The 24,255-nt window shown below is 41.0% G+C and overlaps 2 protein-coding genes across 7 annotated transcripts in view; one reads left to right on the forward strand and one right to left on the reverse strand.

The window, feature by feature from the left end:
* The window catches only part of TMEM164 (transmembrane protein 164), a 32,214-nt gene extending 19,106 nt beyond the window's left edge, over positions 1–13,108 (reverse strand). For 3 of the 4 annotated variants that reach the window (XM_065077268.1, XM_065077265.1, XM_065077267.1), the window contains exons 1-3: positions 12,197–12,489; positions 11,326–11,908; positions 299–348 (exon numbers count right to left, since the gene is read on the reverse strand). In XM_065077268.1, coding sequence (XP_064933340.1) covers positions 299–348; positions 11,326–11,694 — 419 coding nt within the window. In that variant the 5' untranslated portion in view covers positions 11,695–11,908; positions 12,197–12,489. Of the gene's footprint in view, positions 1–298; positions 349–11,325; positions 11,909–12,196; positions 12,490–12,996 lie in introns of those variants that run through there. The other variant, XM_065077266.1, reaches the window with a different exon arrangement.
* Positions 13,007–24,255, forward strand: part of ACSL4 (acyl-CoA synthetase long chain family member 4) — a 54,064-nt gene continuing 42,815 nt past the window's right edge. For all 3 annotated transcript variants that reach the window (XM_005511836.3, XM_005511837.3, XM_065077234.1), the window contains exons 1-2: positions 13,007–13,231; positions 16,666–16,717. The gene's annotated coding sequence lies outside the window, so the exon portion shown is untranslated. The remainder of the gene's footprint in view (positions 13,232–16,665; positions 16,718–24,255) is intronic.

A 24,255-nucleotide genomic window follows, 5' to 3' on the forward strand; every position in this document is an offset into this window, starting at 1 on the left:
GGTATGAGGCACATGACATAAATTACACAAGGCCATATGTTAATCTGTAGAAAGATGCCTGTGTTCTCATCTGTTACTGAGCTCATTCATGTTGTTAAATGAGCCCAAAACCACCAGTACAACAGAACCGAGGGTAACCAGCTCAACACCCAAGATTTAAGCCCTGGCTTGTTTTTCACTCTAACCAAGACACCTTTCCAACAGGATATATATCTTCATATTTTATGACTTCAGCTGTGATTAATTTCTACAATACATCATGCAAGTAGACAGAAAGATGGTCAGGAAGAGCCATTACCTGAAGAGAATCATCGCACTCCGACACGGAGGACAGGCAAGAAGGAAAATCTGAAATGTTAGAAAGAAAGTGAAATTAATGACCTCTTTTAGACTCCATTTTCTAGACCTTTCTTTCCCAGATCTGTATGTCACAAATAATTTTGAGCCAGAAGAACTTTTTACAGCAGAACTAGGAAAGACTAAAGATCTTGAATAAATTAAAAGATGTCACATTATCTACATACGAAAGGGTTTAAGCGGTATGAGTTCTAAGGTTCGGCTTCTGCCAGTGCCTAAGAAACAAGGCAAATTCTAGCATATTTGATATTGTCATTATAAAAGGTGTCTCATAATTATAGCAGATTACTCTCCTACCAATCATTTTACTGCAGCAGCTCCTTCAGCCCTCAGTCCCAGTGAAGTCCTTGCTGCACTATCGACCCAGTATTTACAGCAACAATAATTCACTTTAGTAGTGCAGGAGATCTCATGCGAGATGGTGTCTATAAATGCCTCTTAATACTCCCCAAAATAAGGCTACCACAGGATCTGCTCTATGCAAAAGCTTAGTAACGATCTTTAAATATATCCGTTGCCACACTCAATAAAGCATTTTTAAAGTACTGTAAAAACTTCAGACAGTAAATAACCAAATACAGTTGGAGCAGCATGTTTGTTTTTCTTTACAGGCCATACTCCTGCCATAACGAGGACCCAACCTAAATTTTTATGTAATATTGTTGATTTGAACCAACGTCCCATCTATAATTTAGAGGATAACCATCATCTTTTGATACTGCTGTCTCAAACCTCTCACAGCAACTGGAAATACTTTGTATCAGCAAGTCTTATTCTAGATACAAGAGACTACTACAGAAGTGTTCAGTGATAAAAATCTCATTTTTTATATTGTCCATGGCTTCAAAGAAGAGACTTTGGCCTTCTGTCTGCTAAGGATTATTTCAGACAAAAAGGCATCATGCTTTTTACTGCTGTTGCTAAATAAATACACCATAGATTATTTCACTGTCAACCTATGAAACAAATTATCATTAAATCACTCCAAGTGAGGACATTTGGAGAAATGTGGCTGCTTTGTGGACAAGTCAGACAATTCACCATTACTGCTGGAACACGTACTTGTCTGAATAGCACCACTGAGGATAAAAAATAGCTAATATTCAAAAAGTATTCATTGTTACAAAGATTGAGGTGGACGTACCAATCGAAAATACTTCACCACCACGGAGACAGGCAAAGAAGAGAACAAGTTTCACAACTGCTTATTTTTATGTCAACTCTGATGCAAGAAACACAGTTTCAGGAAACGATGAGGGGAAAAAAGAAATATTCAATATCTTTAAGCATGCAAGTCCCTCTGTTATGAGGGATCTTTCAGAAAGTAAGTCTGACTCATTTTTTATGACAGTAGGGAAAACATAACTAGAATGTTTCTATTAAAACTTCCAGATGAGGGAAGAGATCTTCAGATGCTTCAGCTTTACCAGTTTAATATCAAGCACTTTCTCTCTAAATATGTATATACTTTATCTAATAAATAAACCTCATCTTCTTAAAAGGGATATTTTACAAGATGCGCTTGTATCTGATGTTCAAAGAACTGCATCACTGAGTAGATTCAAGCATTATAAAAAATGTAATCATTCAGCTCAGAGTAATTAGCAGTCTTAAAATATCTAGTTCACAGCAGACAAGCTCCCAAGCTCCAACACAAGTGTTCACATACTTATCCCATAATCATATTACATTTCACTGTCATACTGGAAATAAACCCTGTTGCCTCGCAGGAGGAAACAGCCGCGCTCTACAAACCACGCCGTGTCGCATTGAATTAGCAGCACGGCTGTTTTCCTGCTGGAACTCTCGAGGTTCTCGGTGCCCGGGCCAGCACAGATGTTAAACCCGCTCTGCTGGCACGTTGTGGAGCTCTGGAGCAGGCAGGACGGTGTGTATTAAAGCACATCCAACTAGGGTTCTCCTTGTTCAGGGTAGAATAGCTAAACCTTCCATTTAGAAGAGACAGCTTCAATGTCCCTCCTTATTCTGTCAGATCTGTTACCTCGTATATTTTCACGGTACAAAAAGAAGGGCAAACGATTTAACCAGAAAACCAAGATGTACAAAAGTAACTATTTGAGAGGGGAAAAATAAGCTCTAAAATATACATTGTCTGACAGGCTGAATTCTGGCACAGTTCTGATCATTCCCCTCCCCTTTAACCTCTCTCTCTCAAGAAGAAAAAAGGCAGATTTAGAAAAGGGTTACAGAGGTCAGCAAGAATGATCAAGAAGGACAGAACATTCTCCATACATGGATTGATTTAACACACTAACTCTTCAATCACTAAAATATTATACTATAGGCTAATGAGAGTGAGATAAAAAGAGGGTACAAAATCCTGAGTGGCCCTGAGGACACACATAGATAAGAACTTCTAGGTGGGGACAATGTTGTGGGTCAGGACATCTCTGTTTCACCAGCACAGAACTAGAAGATTCTACAGTTATTCTCAGGCAATAAACTGCTATAAACTGCGAAGAAACTTGTAACACACCAATGCACAAACTGAAGCTCGCTTCAAGCTTGAGGATCCGGGTGAAAACAAACGTCATAAATTCTTCATATTTGCTCTGCAAGACCATAAATATCATTGTCCATGCCCATATGTAAAGGGTAAGACACAGTGATAAGGTTAAGTGTTATTTAACTGTAAATGCGCAAACCATCCTTTTCGCCCACGATGGTTAAACGTAAGGCAAGGAACATTCAAACAGCTGGATAATTTAAAAGATGTAGAAGACTTTGTTAATTACATCTCAATTTTTTGTAAGTAAGTTCAAAACAACAACCCTACCATTTATCAGAAAGTAATGGTTTAACAACTTCATACAGCTTTCATTCAGCATCTAGGTATATGTTAGATGTCGACTGCTTTTGTATAAACTATCAGTTCGGCACAGAACAGCCGTATCACTTAAAAGACATCTGTTTGCCTTGTAAAAGGTAACTTAAAAAAAATCACAACTGTGGTTTGACAAGTTCAGACTGTCAGATCTGAAAAGAGAACAGAGATGAGAGATGTTACATCCTCAGTGCTAAACAGCAGCAATTTGAATATATTTAATATTTTAGCATTAAAAAAACCCACAGCTGTCAGACAGGTTCAGGGATTAACTAACGTGTCCTGTGGAACTGTTAGTCTACCATTAAGAATACTCATGATTCAAAGCAACGTTGCTGGCAGAGACTTAAGTAATACTGCAGTAAAAGTAGTTTGTGTTAAACAAACCAGACTCTGGGAACATAAGAAGCTGCCGGTCCCTCCCTCCGACCTCCCGGTTTCCCAGTTCCACCCAGGGATTGCAGCAAGGTGAACAATTTCCACCTGATGTCTTGTAAATTATATATGTTCATTGTGACACTGTAGGTTGGTCTCCCCTTCCACTGGCTTAGTTTGTTTATTCGACAAACCTGTACTCGCCTCTTCCCTTCTATGGTCTTAGGTGAAAGATTTCTAGATTTCTCATATTTTAGATTAATTATTAACATAAGACTCAGGTCTTTCTGTGTGTGCAGTAGCATTAGTTATCACATCTTAGGAATTAGTGTTTCAGAGAAAAAGTGTCACTGAGGTTATTTTTCTTCCTATCTGCACAAGCCCTTCACTAGCAGTGGGTTATTTCCTTCCCCACTCCTAACTCAGAGCCTCAGGAAAACTTGTCAATCAACAACTTAAGTGGAGGTAGAAGAACAAAAAAGGCTGAATTTAAAAACATATTCAGAAGCCAAATTTGTTAAAGAAATTCAACTGGCACTGAATATAGATTAATTTGCATTTACATCTGACAGTGACGGTGTGGAAGCTTGCAGGAGTTCACAATAGGATTCTCATGTACATATTCATATACATTCTGTTTTGTTACTTTTTCCCCAAGCATGACATTTCATATCAGTTTCCTATGGAAGTACAACCATCATAGAAATGTCCTGCTCTACTCTGCCTCAAGTTACCAACACCTTTTTCTTGTCGCAGTTCACAATTCCTCCATTTGTAGGATTTTACAACAAAAATCTTTAATTTTTAAAACAGCAGGATGATAAATATCTAATAACTTTGTAATTACAGATAATTTTTTGCCAAAGAAACAGAAACAGTAATACGATCCATAAAAAGCTAAAACACATAACATCACATTCCTGATAATTTAAGTTGGCATTTCACTAACTACCACGGTATTAAAACATAAACAAATTAACTTGACACTAACAACTGGGCAAATATAAAATAATAAATGTAAATAAATAAATGTAAACCATTATCACCCCTATCTCAAGCCCTGAGGAAGTGTCACAAGAAGCATGAGTCCCATTACACTCTTCACAGGTTTCAAATTCATGGCAAGAACTTGTTCTGGGTGCACAGTTCCAGTTGCTGCTGTGAATGTGGCCGCTCTGCAGCCCCTGCAGAAAAACTCATCCTGTGATTAGGAGTGGAAACATTCACAGTGGTGCAAGGGAGACAACAAAGAGGGGTTTTTTCTGAGTGGAAATGATTAGATAGAAGTCATCCCGATTTGTGGAGTTTGTAAGGTGTCCAGCACGGTTCCTGCTGCTGTTTGACTTAGTTCCCCGCTCCACTGAAGTTCCTAAAGGCCTCAAGCAGCTGTTCCTGAAACATCAGTTTAAGCTGCTACCAAACAACCTGTATGGAATGGTGTGTGAAACCGCTAAGTGGGTTAAAAAAATCCTCCCCAAAAATATATTATAGCCAATGGTGGTACGTCACAACACTGAAACAGTTATTAACAGCTCCATTCACAAAGAAAAATATATACATTTAAAAAAAAAAAAAAAAGAAACAGAAGAAGAAAGAAACCAAAAAGGCCCCTCTCTCCAGAACATATTGCTCAAGCTACATATGTTACACTTTGTTCGATATTTGCTTTAAATCTATGATGATCTAATCAAAACAAACCAATATATGCTTACCTAATTATTCATCTAATGACCTTTAGGATAATAACCCTCAGTGTCAATATTTGGGGCAAGAGAAAGTTAAGCTTTTGCAGCTAGAATTTCCAATCATTCAATTCCTACTGCTTTTTAGAGAGTAAGATTATTTCTTGTCAGGTCCTCACTTTTTATATCCGTTTTTCCTAAGGATATAGAGAATAAGGAGAGAATTACCAAAGTATGCATTCTATCCCCAAGCACAGCGGGCATTTCCAAATCCCAGAAACTTCAAAACAGAGGCTTAACCTAGAGCTTTAGACTCCACTTCCTCAACTAGAACATTCGCTGGTGCCTGACATGTTATCGTGATGTGATCCCTGTCACATTTTCAGCTCAAGATAAAACATGTACTGGCCAAATCTTGTCTAAATTAAAGCGGCTGAACCGTAATCTTCAAACAAGGAAAACTGTGAATCACAGGATTAAGACACATTTGCTCTTCTTTTTATAAGAATCCTTGCCTTGCTTCATACTAATATTTCTCAATTTCTCTACTACATGCTGAGACTTACTGAAAATAAGCACAATGGCGAACAAACTATACAGAGTGTTAAAATTATCACAGAAAAGCTTTTCCTCAGCTCAATAAGTAATTATGACATTAATTACAGTATCGGTTAAAGTCTCTAGACTTCAGTTGACAGCACTTTTTAAACACAACAACATAATTGCTTAAAAGTAAATTGTAACAATTAAGAAAAAATTGACGGTTGTTGGAACCAAGGGCAGATTAAACTACACAAGAAAACCATGGGGTTTTTTTTAAGCCAAACTAACAGTTCTGGATCATCCCAGGATAAAGGACCTGATGATCTGTCTCATGACCTGTCACTTCAGATCTACGGTCCTTGAGCTGCTCTCATCTTCCCACCAGTAAAACACACTCTCTTTTGCAAGAAATAAGGCTTACCACCAAGAAATACTGGTGCTTTCAGTGCTGTAATTGCTCTTCATCTGCCCTTTTTCACCACGTGCTATGATGAATTTCCTCTCTACAATCTGCTTTAAGAGGTATTATCACAAGTTAATTTGCAGTTGTAAAAAGAAAGACTTGTATTACGCCTATCTAAAAATCGAGCTGCATACTTAATAAACCAGTATGTTCGCAAGCTGTGATTGTGCACATCTTCCACTTAGGTGATTAATTTTATGCCTACCAGACAGCATTTCAGAGCACTGAAAGGACTGCTGACCTTGCAACAACAGCCTCATGCACCTCCTAACATACTGATTTAGGAATAAAATCATACTATACTCCAAATAGATAGCCTTGTTTTTCTCCTTTTTTTTAAAACAATCCTAAACATATCAAATTTTATTAAATCTCAGTTTTTTCGTATCTTCTGAAACCGAGTCCTGTCTTCTGAGGTGCTTTAAAAATTACAAGTTCTGCAGGTAGCAGTACTGGGTTTTGGACACAAAAATTCTGTAGATATGGCAAATACGCACACATACAAAAAATAGTATTTATAGCCTTACATTTACAAGCTTACATTTTGAAAAATGTATATATATATCTCCACAAGAAATATTGCCTTCACTGCTCTACATCTTGCCCAACAATCTTCATATATTAAGCAGTGAACGAAACTACTGAAAAACATCTTTGATTTAGAATACTGCTACCCTTTAAAAATTGAATAACTCATTAAACTTTTACTTGCAGGCTGCTGGTCATGTAACCCAATACCATCACTGAATGTTCATTTCTATAAAAACTACTGGATTTCTGAAGCCAAAAGTTCTTCATGCTCACTCCCAAGTAACAGGATCTGAATGTTCCTTTAATTCAAGGTTTTGAAGAGAGAGAGTATAGAAAACTATACACAAGTTAACTGGACTCTTCCAAATATTACAAAGCACTTAGAAGCAGTGCATGCAAATGAAATCCAGATTCACACTTTTCAATCACAGATGACCACATATGAGATTTTTTTCCCAAGGTTTAAAAAAAATGAGGAAGAAGAGGGGACAGAGAGGGAGATACTCAGTTATATGTTGGGATATATTCCCAAGTTATACAGAACTCAGTCAGGCCATGTTTACTATGTAAGTTCTGAAAACAGCCCATTGTTTCCAAACACACAGTAACCTCTTTTGCAGAGGACAGAAAGGATCCAGGTCTCTAAAGAAGCTCAAACTGGAAATGATGAACACAGGATTTAGTATTTACTGAACTGCAGATGCACTTTGCACTGGTTTTAGTTATGCAAACATCAGATCAAGATCACTGGATGAAACTGGACTCTCCTATACTTCTTTCCCTTGCCTTTTTTCCACCCATCACTTCCTCTTTAGTTTACTTCTCTTTACCTAAAAAGACGACTGTTTGAAGTATTCATTCAGCAATACGGGTGTTTCCTACAAAAACACTGTCTTTATTTCAGACAAGTGTCTATCCTTCACTATCTTAAGGATGTCCTCAGTCCTAAAAAGAGAAGAGTGGTTCTGAGTTTGTGGCATTTTTTGTTTGGTTGGTTCATTGGGGGTTTTTGGTGTTTTGTTTTGTTTTAATAAAGGTATTCAAATAATTTTCAATAAGACTACTCCTGATGTAAAGAAAGAGCTCAGTATGAATTTGTTCATAGACTTCCTCCCCACTGTACCACACACTAACTAAATATTGTCCTGTACAAAAACAACCACATCCCTATCAGCTGTTAAAAAAAAAACCACTGAAGTTTCCATTTCACCTTTGGTTTTATACATATATATATATATACACACATTTTAAAAAACTGAAGTATGTATCCGTCAACGATGCTGCACTTACGTCACTGGTGAAGAAACAATATTGCCCTTCTTCCTCCCAAACCTGCGCAAGAAGCTGAACCCAATACTAGGGCTGGAAACAAGCAGAACATAATTCTACATAATTCAACTAGGTGGAGAATGGCAACTGATTCTCTGAATCTGATTAACCATGAGGACTGTTTAGGCAGTTAAATACACCCATTTAATTGACACTTCATCCTTGCAAAGACTTCTTCCCACTTTTGAAAAAGATTGAATTTTAACACCAGTTGGCGTGACAGGCAGGAATTGGACACCTGATCAAAACAGACTCATTTGTAGAACTCAGTATCCTTTATATTACGCAGTTTTGTCTTCCCAAATGTACCACAGAGATGTAATTCCCATTTTATTTAGTGATTTCATGTCAGTCTTAGGTCTTCTAAAAGCAAGACTTCCACTTTTATGCAGTGCAAATCTGAAGGATAATTTCCAGTTCCAAATATTTTTGGCTCAGAGCTCAGAGCCTTTGTTACTCTGAGGTGAAATACTCTGAGAGCAAAGGAAAACAGAACTTGAGTGAAAGAAGAGACCTTCACCAACAGCTCCACTTCCCTTTGAAGTGATCTTGATTATTGTAGCACATTTCATCTCTGCACCTCCTACTTTGTTCATCCTCATGTTTAAGCACAGCAGCAGGATTATGTACAAAACTTCACAGAAGTGAAAGATAAATTATATTTTCACTTATTTCATTTTGCCAACCTGTTGCCCTCAGCAAATTCAGGCCAGAAAAACAATGCTCGCAAGACTCCAACTACTATGTGTTACTTTTCTGCTGATGGAGGTCATAGACTATCTTTGTATTTAACCTGTTTTCTCTGCTGAAAGCTGTTGGTTTTGCACCTATTTTCATCCTCTACATTAAGCCCAGGCCTATTTCTAATACATCTGTTTAAGGATGAAGAGGCATGACTTCTGAATTTTGCTGACACACCCATCTTCTCACTTTCACAAATGCTGGAACACCATTTCTAATGACTAATTAGCACAGGTTTATAAAAAAAGCTTCACAGTTGGTCTGAAAGAGATTAAGAACTGCCCAGGCCTGACTACAGATGCTAAGTCTCTGTCTTCCTGAGGGAGAACGTTAATGAATGAGGTAAATAATACTAGTTCCCCCACTTGTGTATAAACATTAGCTTCTGCTGAATATGTATCACAGCCTCATATTATAATACTATATCAAGACAACTAAACATTCAAATCATAATGATAACATAACCTCACCTTCTTCCCAGAGAATTAATAGGAAAATTTTCCCGTAAGCACTGAGTATTGCCAAGAAATGGAATGTGACTATATTATTTTAATTATTTATAGAGCTCCTGCACGCCTCCTACTTTTCCCTTCTTTACCAATACTGACTAATTGATTACACAACAATTATTACCACTTCATGGAAAGCAAGTGTCCTACGGTGTAAAATACTGAGCTAACATTTCATCACTGCTTAGGAATTTATATAACCTAGTAATTAAGTTCAGGAACTGTAAGTTAGTTGCTGAATATTGCTGGAAGAGCTTGTTTTTCTCCTCTTGAAATAACACCCATCTCCCTCAAACTTCTGGTTCAACCAGAAAAGATGTTTCCATTCGTGTCAGGAAATGCTCTCCAGGAGTAGAACTAAAGTAACACCTGGCTTGATCTGATCCAGCCCAGATCACTCAGCATTCTGCAAAGGGAGACTAAGGACAGCACACTCTCATTCTCCTCTGTTACTGACCTTAGACAGATGTTGTTATCGTGGCAGCTTTTCTGAAAGCCTTTTTGACATTCAGCTCCTGAGCTCAAACTTGTAAGCTGTCCAGTGGTGAGCGTACAATATTAGCAAAATTAAACAAAATAATAATAATTTTAGACATTTCTCACACTCCTTACCAAGCTCAACAAAACTGACAGGTAAGTACATTCATGGGACTATCGACGGATACAGCCTGTAAGCTTTAAATATCACAGTTCAGTAACTGTTCAGGAATGTTTCCATTATTTTGGAAGGTACACAAATTGCACATTCTCGTGCATCAACAACCAAGCCACAAGTCACTGTGGTGGTGTTCTCTCCCCACCAACACCACCTGACCTCTTCCCATAACCATGCTCAAGCAATAACCACCAGTGCCAGTCCTGACAGATGCATCTGGCTCAAAGTGGATTCAGGGGAGACAGGTAACAACGCAATAGCCTCTCAAGGTTACTCCTTGAGGCTGAGAGATTCCTTGCTGCAACAGATCCTCATTAAGTGACTGAGAGCACGCTAAACTTCAAAATCTAAGTGATATGAAGGATTGGTTGTGCATATATAATGCTTTAGATGTAAATGGCTGACCAAGACTGAGACTAAGTCTGGATTCAGCCACACCTGGACTCCTCTCTGAGAAGGAGTTTAGAAAACAACGGGGTCCTTTCTGAACCTCATGACTCAGCGGGAGGGTCTCCCTGACAGTTTTGTCTGACCCTATCCTCTACACAGTCAATAATCAAGTGTACTTCGCCATCGAATATTGTTAAACCATTGACACATTTATCATTGAAATTTGTTACCTCGCTGCTTTATATCAATGAGGTTTATTGTTGCTTCTTTTTCCAAGTGAAGCGCATCCCTCTCACTTCAACAGCGACCGTCATTAAAGCACATACTTTATCCACAGGTATTAAGCCAGATCAGTTTGTTCACCCCATGTATGAGACATGGGTAACACTTGCTTCCTTACTATTCCCTTTCTAAAATTAGAAAAGTAAAACAACATTGTCTGCTCAAAATAAGGAGAAATTTGTTTCTTCGAAACCTTCACAAAATACATTCACACCCCTAAGAGTCACTTGCTTGAGAAAGCTGAACCTAAGTTACACAGCCACTTTACCAATAATCTTGTTTTCACCAAATTGGGTGCAGATTTTACCACTGCTGACAACGGAAACAGCATTTTCTATTCCTGAAACAAGGATCAGGTGAAAGTAAGTGCTGAGACAGCCTTACCTTTTTGCATTTTCAACCAGAGATTTGGACATTAGTCATAGCTACAATTTCGGGTTTTTATCTGACTAGGGTTTTTTTAATATATTTCAATTCAAATGATTAAAAACTAAGTTTTAAAGTGTTTATACCAAGCTTTGGCATTTGTACTTTTGCTACGCGCTTTTGGTCCACAAACCAACTATGAGAAAAAACACTGCTTTGCAAGCATAAAACTAAAGCAAAACTTCCTGGTGACTTACTTGCATCATGGTGACCACATGGCAGGGGTTCAGGAGGTAAATGACAGTCCTGGTGGCAAACTTGAACCCCACCTCCAGCCCAAAGACGAGACAGAGCACCACCAGCAGTACATTCTTGCCCAAGCTCTCCTGCTTAGTCTGAGGCTGCTGCAGCAGATGAGTCTCCAGCTCCCTGACATGCAGCTGCCGGAGCTTCCACAGGGACACGAGGATCTCCACGATGCCCACGCTGAGGAAGACCAAACTCTCCAGAAAGCGCTGCTGCCCGGAGAGAAAGGCCGCGCACTCCGGCCCGCCGTTGCCAGCAAAGCTGGGGTCCACACCCCCGTACATCCAGTCTAGGAGATTATGGAGGCTGTACCGAGACATGGCGGGACGGTGCCTCTTCTCCTCCCTGTCACTGTCCAGGAACGGCTAGCAGCACGGTGGACTCAAAGACAAAATGCTGTCGGGCTGACGAAACATGAAACGCAAGGACAGCCTCTCTGTGGTCCCCTTCCTTCCTGAGCTCCAGGTGAAGTAATCAGCTCAGCTCGGGGCAAGGCTGGTTTTTGACTTTTCCTTGCGATGCACAAGCAGCAGCCTGCAAGAAGGGAGGAGCCACGGATGAATGGAGCCCGTGAGCAGAGACGAAAGCCCCTCGCTTCAGGACCCGTCCTCTTCCCCGCCCGGCACTATCCGCCCACCCCCGCCAGCACTCGCCGCTCTTCCCTTCCCGGCTCCCGCAGGGCTGCCCTTCTCGGCAGGACACCCCGCGACCGGCCCCCTGTCCCCGCTCCGCCCGGCCCCGGCCCCGCCCGCCCGCCGCTGCCGCCGTCCCCTCAGCCGGCCCCGCCCGCGCCCACCCCTTCCCGCCGCGCGGGCCCGGTACCTCGGTCGGCGGGGGCGGGTGTCCGCTCCGTTAGCGAGCGCGGCGCGGGGGGGCCGGGGCAGGCCCAGCGCCCCCGGCCACGGGGCCGGCCTTGGCGAGGGAGGGGAAGGAGGAAGCAGCGCTCCCCTCAGCGGCGGCGCCGGCACGGCTGGGAGGACGAGCCCGGGTGCACGGGCCGCTCCCCGCTGCCGCCGCGCCTCTCCCGGCCCCTTCCCAGCGCCGTAGCATCACCCCACCGACGTGCCTGACTCACACCGAAAAATGGACGAGCCCCCCGGGTTGGCTGCGCCCGGCCGCCCGCTCCTCCCCCCGCCCCGCCTGCTCCCGCCTCCCGCGGCTGCCTTCGTTCTCCGCCGCCTCCCTTCCCTTCCCTTCCGTGGCTGCTTCGTGCTCTGCGAGTTGTGCTTTAACGTTCTCCTGCTTCCTCTCGCCTGTTGCCTCTCCCCTCACGCGGCTGCTCCCCTTCCTCCTCCTCCCCGCAGCCAGCCGCACGCTGCGCGTTCCCGCCCGCCGGCTCCCCCTGTGCCGCCACCAGAGCGGGAGCAAAGGGCCGGCAATGGTTCCCGCCGCGCTCCTGGGGTCCGCGCCCGTAGCCTCAGTGCTCATCGCCGACGGGCTTCACCAAGCGGCGCTAACTTGAGAAAGTAGTTTCTCAAGCGCCATCGCAGCAGGTGTTCGTTGGCCGCGAAACCGCGGTGGCCGGCGCCAAACTTGAGCGGGGCCTTGGGCTCAGCCCCGGTCCGGACGCGCGGTCAGCTGTGCCCTGTGCGACCGTGTGTGTGCGCGCAGATCTGATTTACCAACGTGTCCGTGGAGGAGCGATGGGTGCGGGGCTGCGAGGCGGGGAAGAAGCCCCAGGTCGGTCACCGCCGCCTCAGCGTGACCGCCTGGCGGGTGTGCAGAGAAGGCCAGCGCTGGAGAGGGCGCGGCTCGGCTGGGGGGCGGCGGGGAGCCCTCGCCGCCAGCCTCCTGACTGCTTTTCCCCTCAGCGTTCCCCCGGCGGAGCGCGCCCTGCGGCCGAAGGTGCGATGTCAGGTAAGGACGGCGGCGGGGCTGGGAGCGGGGAGGGCTGGGCCGAGCCCAAGCATCAGGCTACAGGCTCGGGGAATAGTGGCTGGAAAGCTGCCCAGGGGAAAAGGACCTGGGGGTGTTGGTCGAATGACCCAGCATGTGGCCAGGTGGCCGAAAAGGCCACCAGCATCCTGGCTTGTGTCAGCGCTGGTGTGACCAGCAGGCCCAGGACAGTGACCGTCTCCTGCACTGGGGAGGCCAAACCTCCAATCTTGGGGTCAGTTTTGGGCCCCTGGTGACAAGAAAACCCTTGAGGTGCTGGAGCAAGTTCAGAGAAGGGAACGGAGCTGGGAAAGGGGCTGGAGCACAAGTGTGATGGGGAAAGGAGGCTGAGGGGAGACCTGCTCGCTCTCTACAGGTACCTGAAAAAAGGTTGTAGTGAGAAGGAGATCCATCTCTCCTCCTGAGTAACAAGTGATAAGACAAAGGAAATGGTCTCAGGATGTGTCAGGGGAGGTTTACATTGGATATTAGGACAAATTTCTTCCTGGGAAAGGTTGTCTGGCATTAGAACAGGCTGCCCAGGGCAGCGGTGGAGCCACCATCCCCGGAGGGGTTGGACGGACACGTAGTTGTGGTGCTTAGGAACATGGTTTAGGAGGAAGCTGATTAACATGACAGTGATAATTCTAGAGGTAGTTGTAACCTGGAACACTTTGCTGATCTGTTTGATCCTACTTTGGGTCATGGTGATGGATGAGGCGATCTCTTGTTTTTATACCAACATAGTTGTTATAAAACTGGACGTCCTGGTACGATTGTTTATTTCTTTGCAACAGCACAGTATCGTTAATTCACGTTCAGCTTGTCATCCACTACAAATCCACAAGATCTGTATCTCTGATCTTGATCTGCTGGGTGGCCTAGGCACAGTTCCTTCATTTTCTGTTTCAGTTTCTTCAGCTTCTTTGAAAAGCACTCTGAAATCTCTGAATAAGAATTTAGTATTATTGACTGAATGCTAAGCCATTGCTCTTTTCTGTTTGTTAACCATTTCTTCTCATCCTTTCACTAAGTAATTTAGGCTCTTACTCAGATCCATTGTAAACATGTATATCCCCTATATCAATAGAAATGGTTCTCTAAAAGCACTAAATTCCTGTGACTAAAATGTTTGCACAAGAGCCCGAGGCTTGTTCTTGTATCTAACATGGGATTTATTGTTCTGACTGTGGCTTCTTGAAGTATAAAAATGGTGAAATCTAACGTTAATCCATGAAGAAATGCTGGGGCCCTGGGTGTGCCCGTGGTCCTTAACCCCTGGAGCAACCTCATGTGGGGCTCCTACTCGTGGATCAGCTGCCTGGGAGTAGCTGTAGTAGCTCTGGCCTGTCCCAGGCCTCAGCCAAGCTCTGTCCTCAGCTCTGCTGTTCCCAGACTGGCCTTGGACCTGACTTGTCACCTCTCATTTCTCTAATGGTCACTGGACTCTGAACAGAACCTGTCACCATCCCTAACCCTGTTCTGCTCACCTGGCTTGTTGGCAAAGTTGCTGCCCCTACCTGTGGCTCCTGGATTGCCAGCCCTGGGGGAGCAGCCACGCTCTCGCTGCTCTGTGCCAACCTATAGAATTCAAGTCACCTTATATAGCACGGATCCCTCTGTAAAATAAAACTCTGCATCCATTCTCTCCTTAATGTATCATTTGCAACTTCCTTCTTAAGTAAACCTGGAAGGAAAGGCAAGGCCTGATGTTGTGTATGTGGTAGATATCACCAATAAACATCAGAAGTTGAACTTCAAAGCAGAGGGACTAAAAGAACTTAAATCTTATTTAAAAAACGCTTAAATGTGCTTAACTTAAGGCTGTACTCAAATCCTTTGAAATTAAGCACATAAATTGACACCTTTCCTCAACATCAAGATGTACTTTAGAAATGTGATTCTAGACATCAGTATGCAGTTAACACCTGTAGATTTAATAGAAACTGTTTGTCCTTGTTGTATAGGAGGTTTTTGGGTTTTTTTTTCTTTTTAAAGCAACAAAGTAATATTTTAATTCTTGAAATGCTTCTGGTGATTAGCAACATTCACAGGTATAACTAAAGACAGCAGCAGAGCTACTTTAACAGTGAAGCTGTAATTTATCGTACACTTCTATGCACAAAGTAATAAAACAATTTCTAATAAGTAGGAGTTTATTAATCTAGCTGATGGAAAACGAGATTGCTTGAAGTGACAGGGTGAATGATTAATCTTGCATTTATAACTCATAATGTATTATGCAAAAGCAGATGACCACAGCTTTAGGAAGGAAAAATCCACTGTATTGTGGGTACTAATGTAAATAAATAAATACATAGACTGAGAGGAACTGTCATCTTGAAAATGCTTGGAAATGGGTGCAACTGTCAGATCTCTGAGCACATTCCCCATGCTGTTCTCTCACAGCAGCCTTGGTTTGGAGCTGTTGCATCCCTCTGCAGCATAAGGAAAAGGGATTTTATTCCTGTCACTTGAAAGAAACCTGAAGCACAACATACTGCTGTTTATTTACAATTTTTTTGTTATAAAAGTACGTGAACGTTACATGCAGGATCTTTGGCCTGATGATCTTTGGAGATGCAAATGGAGTTAAGAGTCAGCAACAAATTTTATCACTGTTGTAGGTTTAAAACAGAAACTGGGTTGAGGCTCCTTGTTAGTGTGTCATTTCTTGTCTGAAGAACAGCACTGGACGCGGTGTTGCAGTCCAAAGTGTGCTTTGAGCAGCCAGAACGAGACTTGGAATTGCCCCAGGGCAACACTTGCAGGCTACGGGCATGAATATATTCAGGTCATGTGCACAGAAAGCAACAACATTTCTACTGCTTAGACTTGTAAACCTGAGAGCTTCTTTCTGTACAAAATAGAAACCAGAGTCTCTAGCTTTCTACTAACATCCTGCCTCTTTCCACTTTTCACCCGGCCTTCCTGCTACATTCCTTGTAGCCCAGGAATTAAGTAAAATGTACTTTCCCTTCACGAATTAGGAAAATTGCTCCCATACCCTGACTAAATCTTCAGAAGTGTACACATGTACATGCTTCCTCTCTCCTCTCATTTTCAATGTGGTTTTTGTTGTTAGGTTGGCTGCAATACCCCAGGCTACTAAGTCCTGAAATATTCTTATAGTCTTAAGAAAATTCTCTTTATATCCACCTTCCAGAAAGTAATCAAAGCCAGGATCACTTGTGAAAGCAGTGGGGCTGCAAGCAATGCTATACTGACTACGGTAAATGCTCGTTACTTGCTTTGTTTTATTGAGCATGAACATGGTAAATAGACTGTGATAATTAAGTGGTGGTCAAACACTCTACTACATTTCTCATAATTAACCTATAGATGGGTATGTATCAATGTCGCCAGCATACAATACACTTTCAGATCTAATATAAATGTCACTTACCTCACTCTAGGTATCAGAAGAAGAAAATGTGAGGAAGTCCTTTCTCTGAACAGCTGACTATGGTAAGTGCTGGATTTTTGTTTTGTTTTCCTGAGCGTGAATGTGGGAAATAGACTGATCAGTTTTGATTTTTATTTTTAAACAATTTTCTTGTACTTCAGTGACAGAGCAAGAGAATGTTAAATGCAGTCTTCAAAACTATTTAGTTTAAAAAAATAATCTAACCATTAATATTTCCTTCATTGTTAGTTTTGATAGATGCAGGATGCTTAAGTTGAACATGAGTGAGCAGAAATACCAGTTCAGAAATAGGTGTCTTTTCTCTTCCATTTTTTGTAAATAACTTAAAAAAGGTAATGTTCAGAATAACTGTTGGTGGTTCATTCTCAGATTTTGGCAAAAAAAATAAGTACTCTTTCTCCTAGGACACAAGAAGATGCCTCCCAACAAATCAGTTATGTTGTGTCTTTGTGTTATGTGCTTATATCAGCAAGTGAAAAAACCAAGAGCCAGTGGTTATATTGTCATTAATCCCTAGAGTAAATATTCTCTCCCCCCCAATTCATGTTGAATTATCTACAGTTCATATTTTGAAAACTACATTTGCAACCAGAAGTGCCTATAGGGCAACCACCTGGAAAAGTTAAATCTGGCAAGTCACTCAGTGCAGGGAGGCTTTTTTGTTGTTATTTTGCTCTTTGCTTTTGCTTGGTTGGTTTTTCTTGCTGCAAATCTAGGAACACAGAGATTCTTCCATCAGTTATTCTGACTTCCTTCTGTTTATTCAGTTGCTCACATGTATTTTTTATGAATTTAAAGAAAGGCTTGTGGTAGTGTAATTGCTGATTTCCTCTTGAGGGAAAGATGAAAGGCTGTTGTATTTATCACATCTCTCCTTGTCAGCTAATTCAGCTAGAACTTATGCTAGACAATACTGGAAAAAAGTAAATGTCAACTTGAAACATTCAAAATAGAAGCTTAAAAGCATATCACATTTGCATGGTTTTTAATCTGATGGACTGAAAATAATTATATAAAGCAGCAACATAAACTTGTTAGATGACAACTGTGTGAACCAGCTTTTCATTGAATCACATTTCTGTCATGTTTGCAATATTTGAGTTTTCTTCCCTTACATAAAAAGCTGCAATATTAATAGACACAAAAACAGTTGGATAGAAAAGCAGGGAGAAATAAATATCCTGAATGTGTGAGGTTTGCTTTGAGATAAAGAAAATAATAGTTACGAGGTCATTTGCGCATTAATTACCCATGCTGAAGTTAAAAGGTCAAACAGTATGGTAAGTAACTAATACAGGTTGAGGATGCATTTGAGAAATGGTGATGCGTGTTCATGTGTTAAATGAGTAAAGGCATCCTCTGGAGTTGTTTGGAGCTTGGGGAAAATATTTTTGTTAAAATGAGTGTGAAAAAAATGGATCTGCTATAAAATATATAACGTGTTTTTAAGAAAATTAGAGTTCCCATCCAGATGTTATGTGTTCTTCTTAAACTTGAAGTATCTTGAGAACTAACAGAAGGACAACTGCTCTTTTCACACATCAGGAACTAAACGTTTTATGCCTTACAGTGCTCAATGGCATTCACTCCCTTTAGTGTTTGCATCCTGTATTTAGCCATTTTTTTATTTTCAAGGCATTTGCTTTATGTTTAACTTGTTTCATGTTTAGCACCATAATATTGCGAAATATAATAAAAGGCATTTCACAAAGAACCGCCTGAACTCTTCTTCTTGAAAGCTCAGCCTTAGCAGCACTTTTTCACTATTGCCTTCCAAGTCAAAATATTATAATAATATAATGCGCGTTTATAGATGTTTATATCCACAACAATTCAATGAATTTCCTAACAATGCTTAGCTAGTCTTTTAGTGAACCAGGTCCAAATGGAAAGTAATCTCTCAAACATCTATGGGTAGACTACAAGATACTTTTCCTGCTGTTGTCTCGGGAAAATAAGTCAATGAATGAAATAATGGATTATTTGATTGCCATGTTAGTTTTACAAGAATTGTCACCCTGCTTCATGTTCGTGAGAGTTCATTTTAGCAATGACTGCTATACGTAGGAGGTGTGTGATTCTATAAATCTACATAGATATGCAGGGAGAAAAATCTGTGCTTCCTATTTTTGTTCTATTTTGCTGTAGTTTTTTTGTAGTTTATTTGGCACATTGACATCTATGAAGACTTACTGAAAACCCTTCTAGCTAAGACTGAGTTCAGTCTTAAAAACAGAAATCTAACTTCTGATTATGAGACACGCTGTCATTACTTATGAATCTCAGCCTGATTCTGAACACTCGTGTCTTCTCTAAATTTCTGTGTGTAATTTGCCTTTATTATTAATAGCACAGCAACATTTGGTATTCAAAATGAGGGAACTGCTATGTTTAACATAATGTAAACCAAATGTAATTCCTGTCTCAGAAACAAAATGAAAGGTAGGAAGGAGAACAATTGCATGGCGTGATATCTGGTTAATTAAGTTGTATTGACGCGTGGAGACAACTTTACAACCTATAAAGTCATAAAACTTTACAACTCACAAGGTTATAAAGCAGATATGTTGATTTTGATGTCGGGTACAAGGGGGATTGTTCCACCATTCATGCGCAACTTCTAACAATATGAGGTGTGTTTAAATACAGTAAGGTGTTACATATTCATAATGACCCCAGGAACACTTATACATATTCATAACCTTTCCCTGCTTCTTATTAAAATGAGTCCCAGGTAATCATTTCCATAGTCTCCTCCTTGACCCCTCCCTGCACAGTTGCCATCTGGTGCTCTTGAGGAGGGGTCTTTGGGGGTCTGTGGATGAAGGCCCCTTCAGCTTCATCACTGTGAACTTTTTGCCTTTGGCTCATTATGTTGAATTGACTGGAACCCAAGCTGCCAAGTCGATTGAAACCAGACTGGTTCCCCCCCTTTTGCTGTAAATCTTCATTATCTCATCTCTCAAGTTTACAGCTGGGTGCCTTAAGTTTACATCTAGGTGCTGTAAAACTTCTTATTGTGGCATTTGACGAGGTTCTGTTTTTTCTTAACATACTTGGTTACATAAAGCTCTAAACTAGGCACCCTTAAAGTGTTAGTTAGTTAGTTCCCTCTATCAGTATTAAATTTGTACTATTCCATTCCATCATGGAATAGTATGTGATCAGGTCTGTTACATTATTGTGCTATCGCTGTGTATTTTTATCTGTTGTGATATTTAGGGAAGGTGTTCAATACCTCGGCTTCTACAGTGATACATCAGGCAGTGTATTATAGATTTTTCACAAAGATATCTGAGCTAGACATGGGTTCTGTTACATCCTCCTGTCAATTTTTAGCCTACATAGATAGCACTCACACATTTTAACATTTCCGTTGAATATAATCCACGATAACGGAAGCTGTAAAATGCCAAAAGGCTGCTCTTCTACCCTCCTATTGGGTTTGTGTGGCCAGGTTCTGGTAGCAGGGGGCTGCAGCAGTGGCTTCTGTGAGAAGATGCCAGAAGCCTCCCCCATGTCCAAAAACTGCAGGAAGAGCAGCAGGGAGAGAGGAGTGAGAACATGTGAGAGGAGCAACTCTGCAGACACCACGGTCAGTGGAGGAAGCTGCTCCACGCACCGGAGCAGAGGTTCCCCTGCAGCCCCTAGTGCAGACCACGGAGAGGTGGGTCTTTAATTTGTTTTATTAAGTTATTGAGGAAAAAACTAGTATACTCACATGTTTTTTGTGCAAGTTTATGCATTTCATAATGTAGGAGCCTCATGCAAGACAGAGGTCACGTTTAAGTTCTTTGTTACTGAAAGGTTTATTTCACCATTTTGTTAAAAAGACTATATGGAATAATGAGCCCTCTAGTGGTTGTTCACTCTCTTAAATTCTCATTATAATGCTGTGCTAATTAATAAACAAAAAAAACCCTTTCTTTTTCAGTAAAAGCACAATTTTTGTAGTTTTATTTCTTGACAATGTTATCACCGTTTTTCTACACATAGGAAATGAAATAGTAAGAATTAGACCAGTTTTGTTCTAATAATACATGTCACACCTGCATGATACTCTTCTATAAGGGAGTTTTACTTTAAATACCAAGAATACACGCCTGTTCCTGCAAAAGGCGAGAACACAGGGCATTTGGTCACTGAAGGCTTGGCACGGGCCCAGCCACATCAAGCAGTTTTTAATACTTGATACACTGATAGAACAAATGTTGGAAAAAGGTGTCACTGTTTGCAGAAAGGAAGGCAGGAATTGTGTTTTCTTCTGTTAGAGGGAAACAGGTTTCATGGTTTTCTAATGAGATGGGTAGGAAGGAACCAGCTCTAACCCGCAGCCGTCACTGGACTGAAATGTAGTGACAAATAACTTGACTTAAGTTTTCTTGAAATGTGTAAGTATTGCATGTTTTTGAAAGGAGATGATGTGTAAATATAAGAGGGGTTTTTTGCTTAGGCCAACGTCATGCACAATGTTTGAAGGAAACAAGAAAGTACGTACGTTATGCAGATTTAAAATTTCTGCTTATGTTCTTATCTCAGTATTCAGATGAAACCCATAGTCGAAGGCTCCTTTATTCATATCACATCAGTGGATGCTTGCCAATAGCTTTCATCAATAGAACAGGCGAAAGAGTGTTTGTTTTTCAGATATGTGATTTCCAGGTAGCTCAGCCCCTTTTAGTCTCTTTCATAAGTCTAGAAATATTTACTGCAGAAGTCTCAAAATTTATCAGGACTCATGGCTTATGTTCACACGAGCGATGGTGCGCATGGTGCTTCAGAGCAACTTGGGTTTTGTTTTCTCCTCTAAATGATTGCTGGGAAGATTTTATCCAAAATCCCAACATTGACACCATCTTTTCCTGCTCAGCCAGGGACACGGGACTATGAACTCAACACAGTGTTTTACCCAGCACATCATATTGGACTCAGTAACAGATTTTTCTCTTTAAAAACCCTGACTAATGGTGAAAAGAGAGAAAAGCTTCTTTGAGACTTGCTTTTTCTGCATGGAAATGTTGTGGGTTCATGCAAAGGATCTAATTAAACCTGCCTTGGGTAGAGGGGTGACTTCAGAAAAGGGCTTCAGGTCTTTCAGTGACATTAGGGGAGAAACACCAAGCACTGAGGCATTGTCAGCAACTAAATACCTGCTGCAAACATGTACTGTTAGAAACATGGTGATTTTTTTCCCTGTTCAAAAGGTCTTGCAGATGTTTTCCAAGTGACCACGTCATCTTTTTAGTTAGCGTTTGTCAATATTTTAGTCACCTTAACATCTTTTCCCAAAAAGTTTTAATAGTAATTGCAGAGAGCATAGGGGGCACTAGTGATCAAACTGAGAGAATTGTTCTATCTATGTAATGAACACAACGTAGGTCTCAACAGATTATGTTTTACAAGTCTGCTTTATTTTCTTCAGTTTCCATCTTTTCCTCCGCCCAAAGACAGTTTTTAACTTTAATATATTGCACCTACCTGGAACAATTCTCGTGAAGAATTTAAAGAGCTTTCCAAAGGGACACAAGTCTAGTATTCCTCTTATTCATTAGGTATCTTGGTTTTTCAGTATCAGGTGGGTGGAAAAGTTCTGAGAAGGACAAACATTTTATTTCATAGTGGGCTGCTTACCTAATAACTGCAGAACGCCTGCTGGGAAGCCTTATATAGCTGATGTGAACATTTCTTAGCTGAGACCACTTCTATGCTCTGTGACTAAGGAAAGCCCACACATCATCTGCTTTTCTTTCAAAAATAAAAAACAGGGGAAAAAGCCTCAGCCAAGCAGGTGAGTGCAGTTTAGTATGATGAACACTTAGCCAAAACTTGGTGTTATCTGTAAGGAAAAAGACAGCTCTTATGCATTCATTCACATACTCTGTAAAACAGTTTAAATGTCACCAGTAGGTGTTTTTTTGAGACTATTTATTTTGTAGAGATTGACGTATATTAGGTTGTAAACATGCAGATAGTACACACGCAAACTAATGTCCCAGAGCAGACGTGTGCAGCCTTTTCCGATGAGGCACCTACCTGTTTGATTTTGCATTAGGACACCAGGAGTGTACACTGTGAACATGCCTCCGCTTCAAGACGTTTTCCTCCATTCCTGTATGTGTCTAAATCTTCCCCTTAGAGGATTTGTAATGGAGAAATTAGGCTAGCCATCTGCACGCTGCCATAGAACCTTTTGTCACCAAATTGCGACATCTTTAAGTGAGGGGAAAAACCAAACAGCACAGCAGGCGGCAGCACTGGTCCTGCTCATTTCAGCCTGGTTTGCGCCCCTCAGAAATAGAAGTCAGGTTTCCAGTCCTGCAGTGGCTGCTGCTATTAAAGAGGTGTCCTTTCCTTTCTTCAAAGTAGGTGATTTTTAGCAAAGAAACCAAAATTACCTGGATTTTTCACTGCCATACTACGGAGGCAGAGTGGTTTGGGGGAAGATCATTGTAAAAAAAAAAATCAGTAAAGGATGCAAGCAGCACAACTCAATGGTGATACGGGATAGAGCTTGTATAGATACAAGTTGTGTCAATAGAATGTCAAAATAAACAGTAAATCTAACTCTTTGTAATCCTGCTTGAGTGCTGCTACATGGCCACCTAGATACAGCTCTCGATTAGCAGAAGCAAGAGGCTTCCATAGTGTGTTTTTGGATGTTGAATAGCCTGAATAATCTGAAATATTTTGGCTGAACTGCAAGGAGTAGAGCGTAGTAGTCAAAACCTTGTAGAACTGAGGATCTTAAAATTCTCAATCGGTTTCTGAAACTTAATTCCCAGATGCTTCTTCCCTCTCTTCTCTGATCCTTAAAAGGTGTGATAGGGAAAGGGTGAGGGTTCATATGCTCTTTGCAAAAGGCCTCAAAATACCTTCGGCCAGAATTCTCAGCAAGTTTACTCGTCAGCTCCAGCATTTGCATCCATTCTGTATCCAGACAGGCCTAAACAACTTGATGTTATCACTGACTATTACACATCCTTGTTTGATTTCCTCACCGAGTTTATGAGGAAAAAAACAGGAATCCTTCCGGGAACACATTGATCATTAGATAAAAACTTGACAGCATTTATTTATTGGTATTTTGGGTTAACGGCAGACATTTTAATCTTGCTCTGCTAAAACGATTTATTTATTTGCCTGAATGCACGTTTCAGTATTTAGCTAAAATATCACCTAATACCCAAGGGTATTAGACTTATTAGAGGTATAGACTTATGAGATTATTAGGCTTAATTGGTAATTATTACTGTAGATCTCCGATGGTATTGAATATGGCTGGCTTATTTTAAACTTTTAAATCCATTATTAAGAGGAATTGCTGTTAAGTTACGCCATAGAAAAATAATTAATCTAAAGTTAATCTTGGGTGGTTAGTTTAAAACTGTTTAAGCCTCCTATTCATCACAAATCCTCTAGTATTTTTCCTAAATTCCTTTACATTTGTGCCAACACTTTCTATAGCATCTGGGCCAGGCTTGTGCCCAGTCTAGCACCAGAGAAATCAGTGTGGTCATACTGGAGATTGATTTGATAATGTTTTCTAATATATCAGTCATTTAAGTTGTTCTGTTTTAAC

Source organism: Columba livia, chromosome 12 (assembly GCF_036013475.1).
Source record: "Columba livia isolate bColLiv1 breed racing homer chromosome 12, bColLiv1.pat.W.v2, whole genome shotgun sequence".
Lineage (NCBI taxonomy): Eukaryota > Metazoa > Chordata > Aves > Columbiformes > Columbidae > Columba > Columba livia.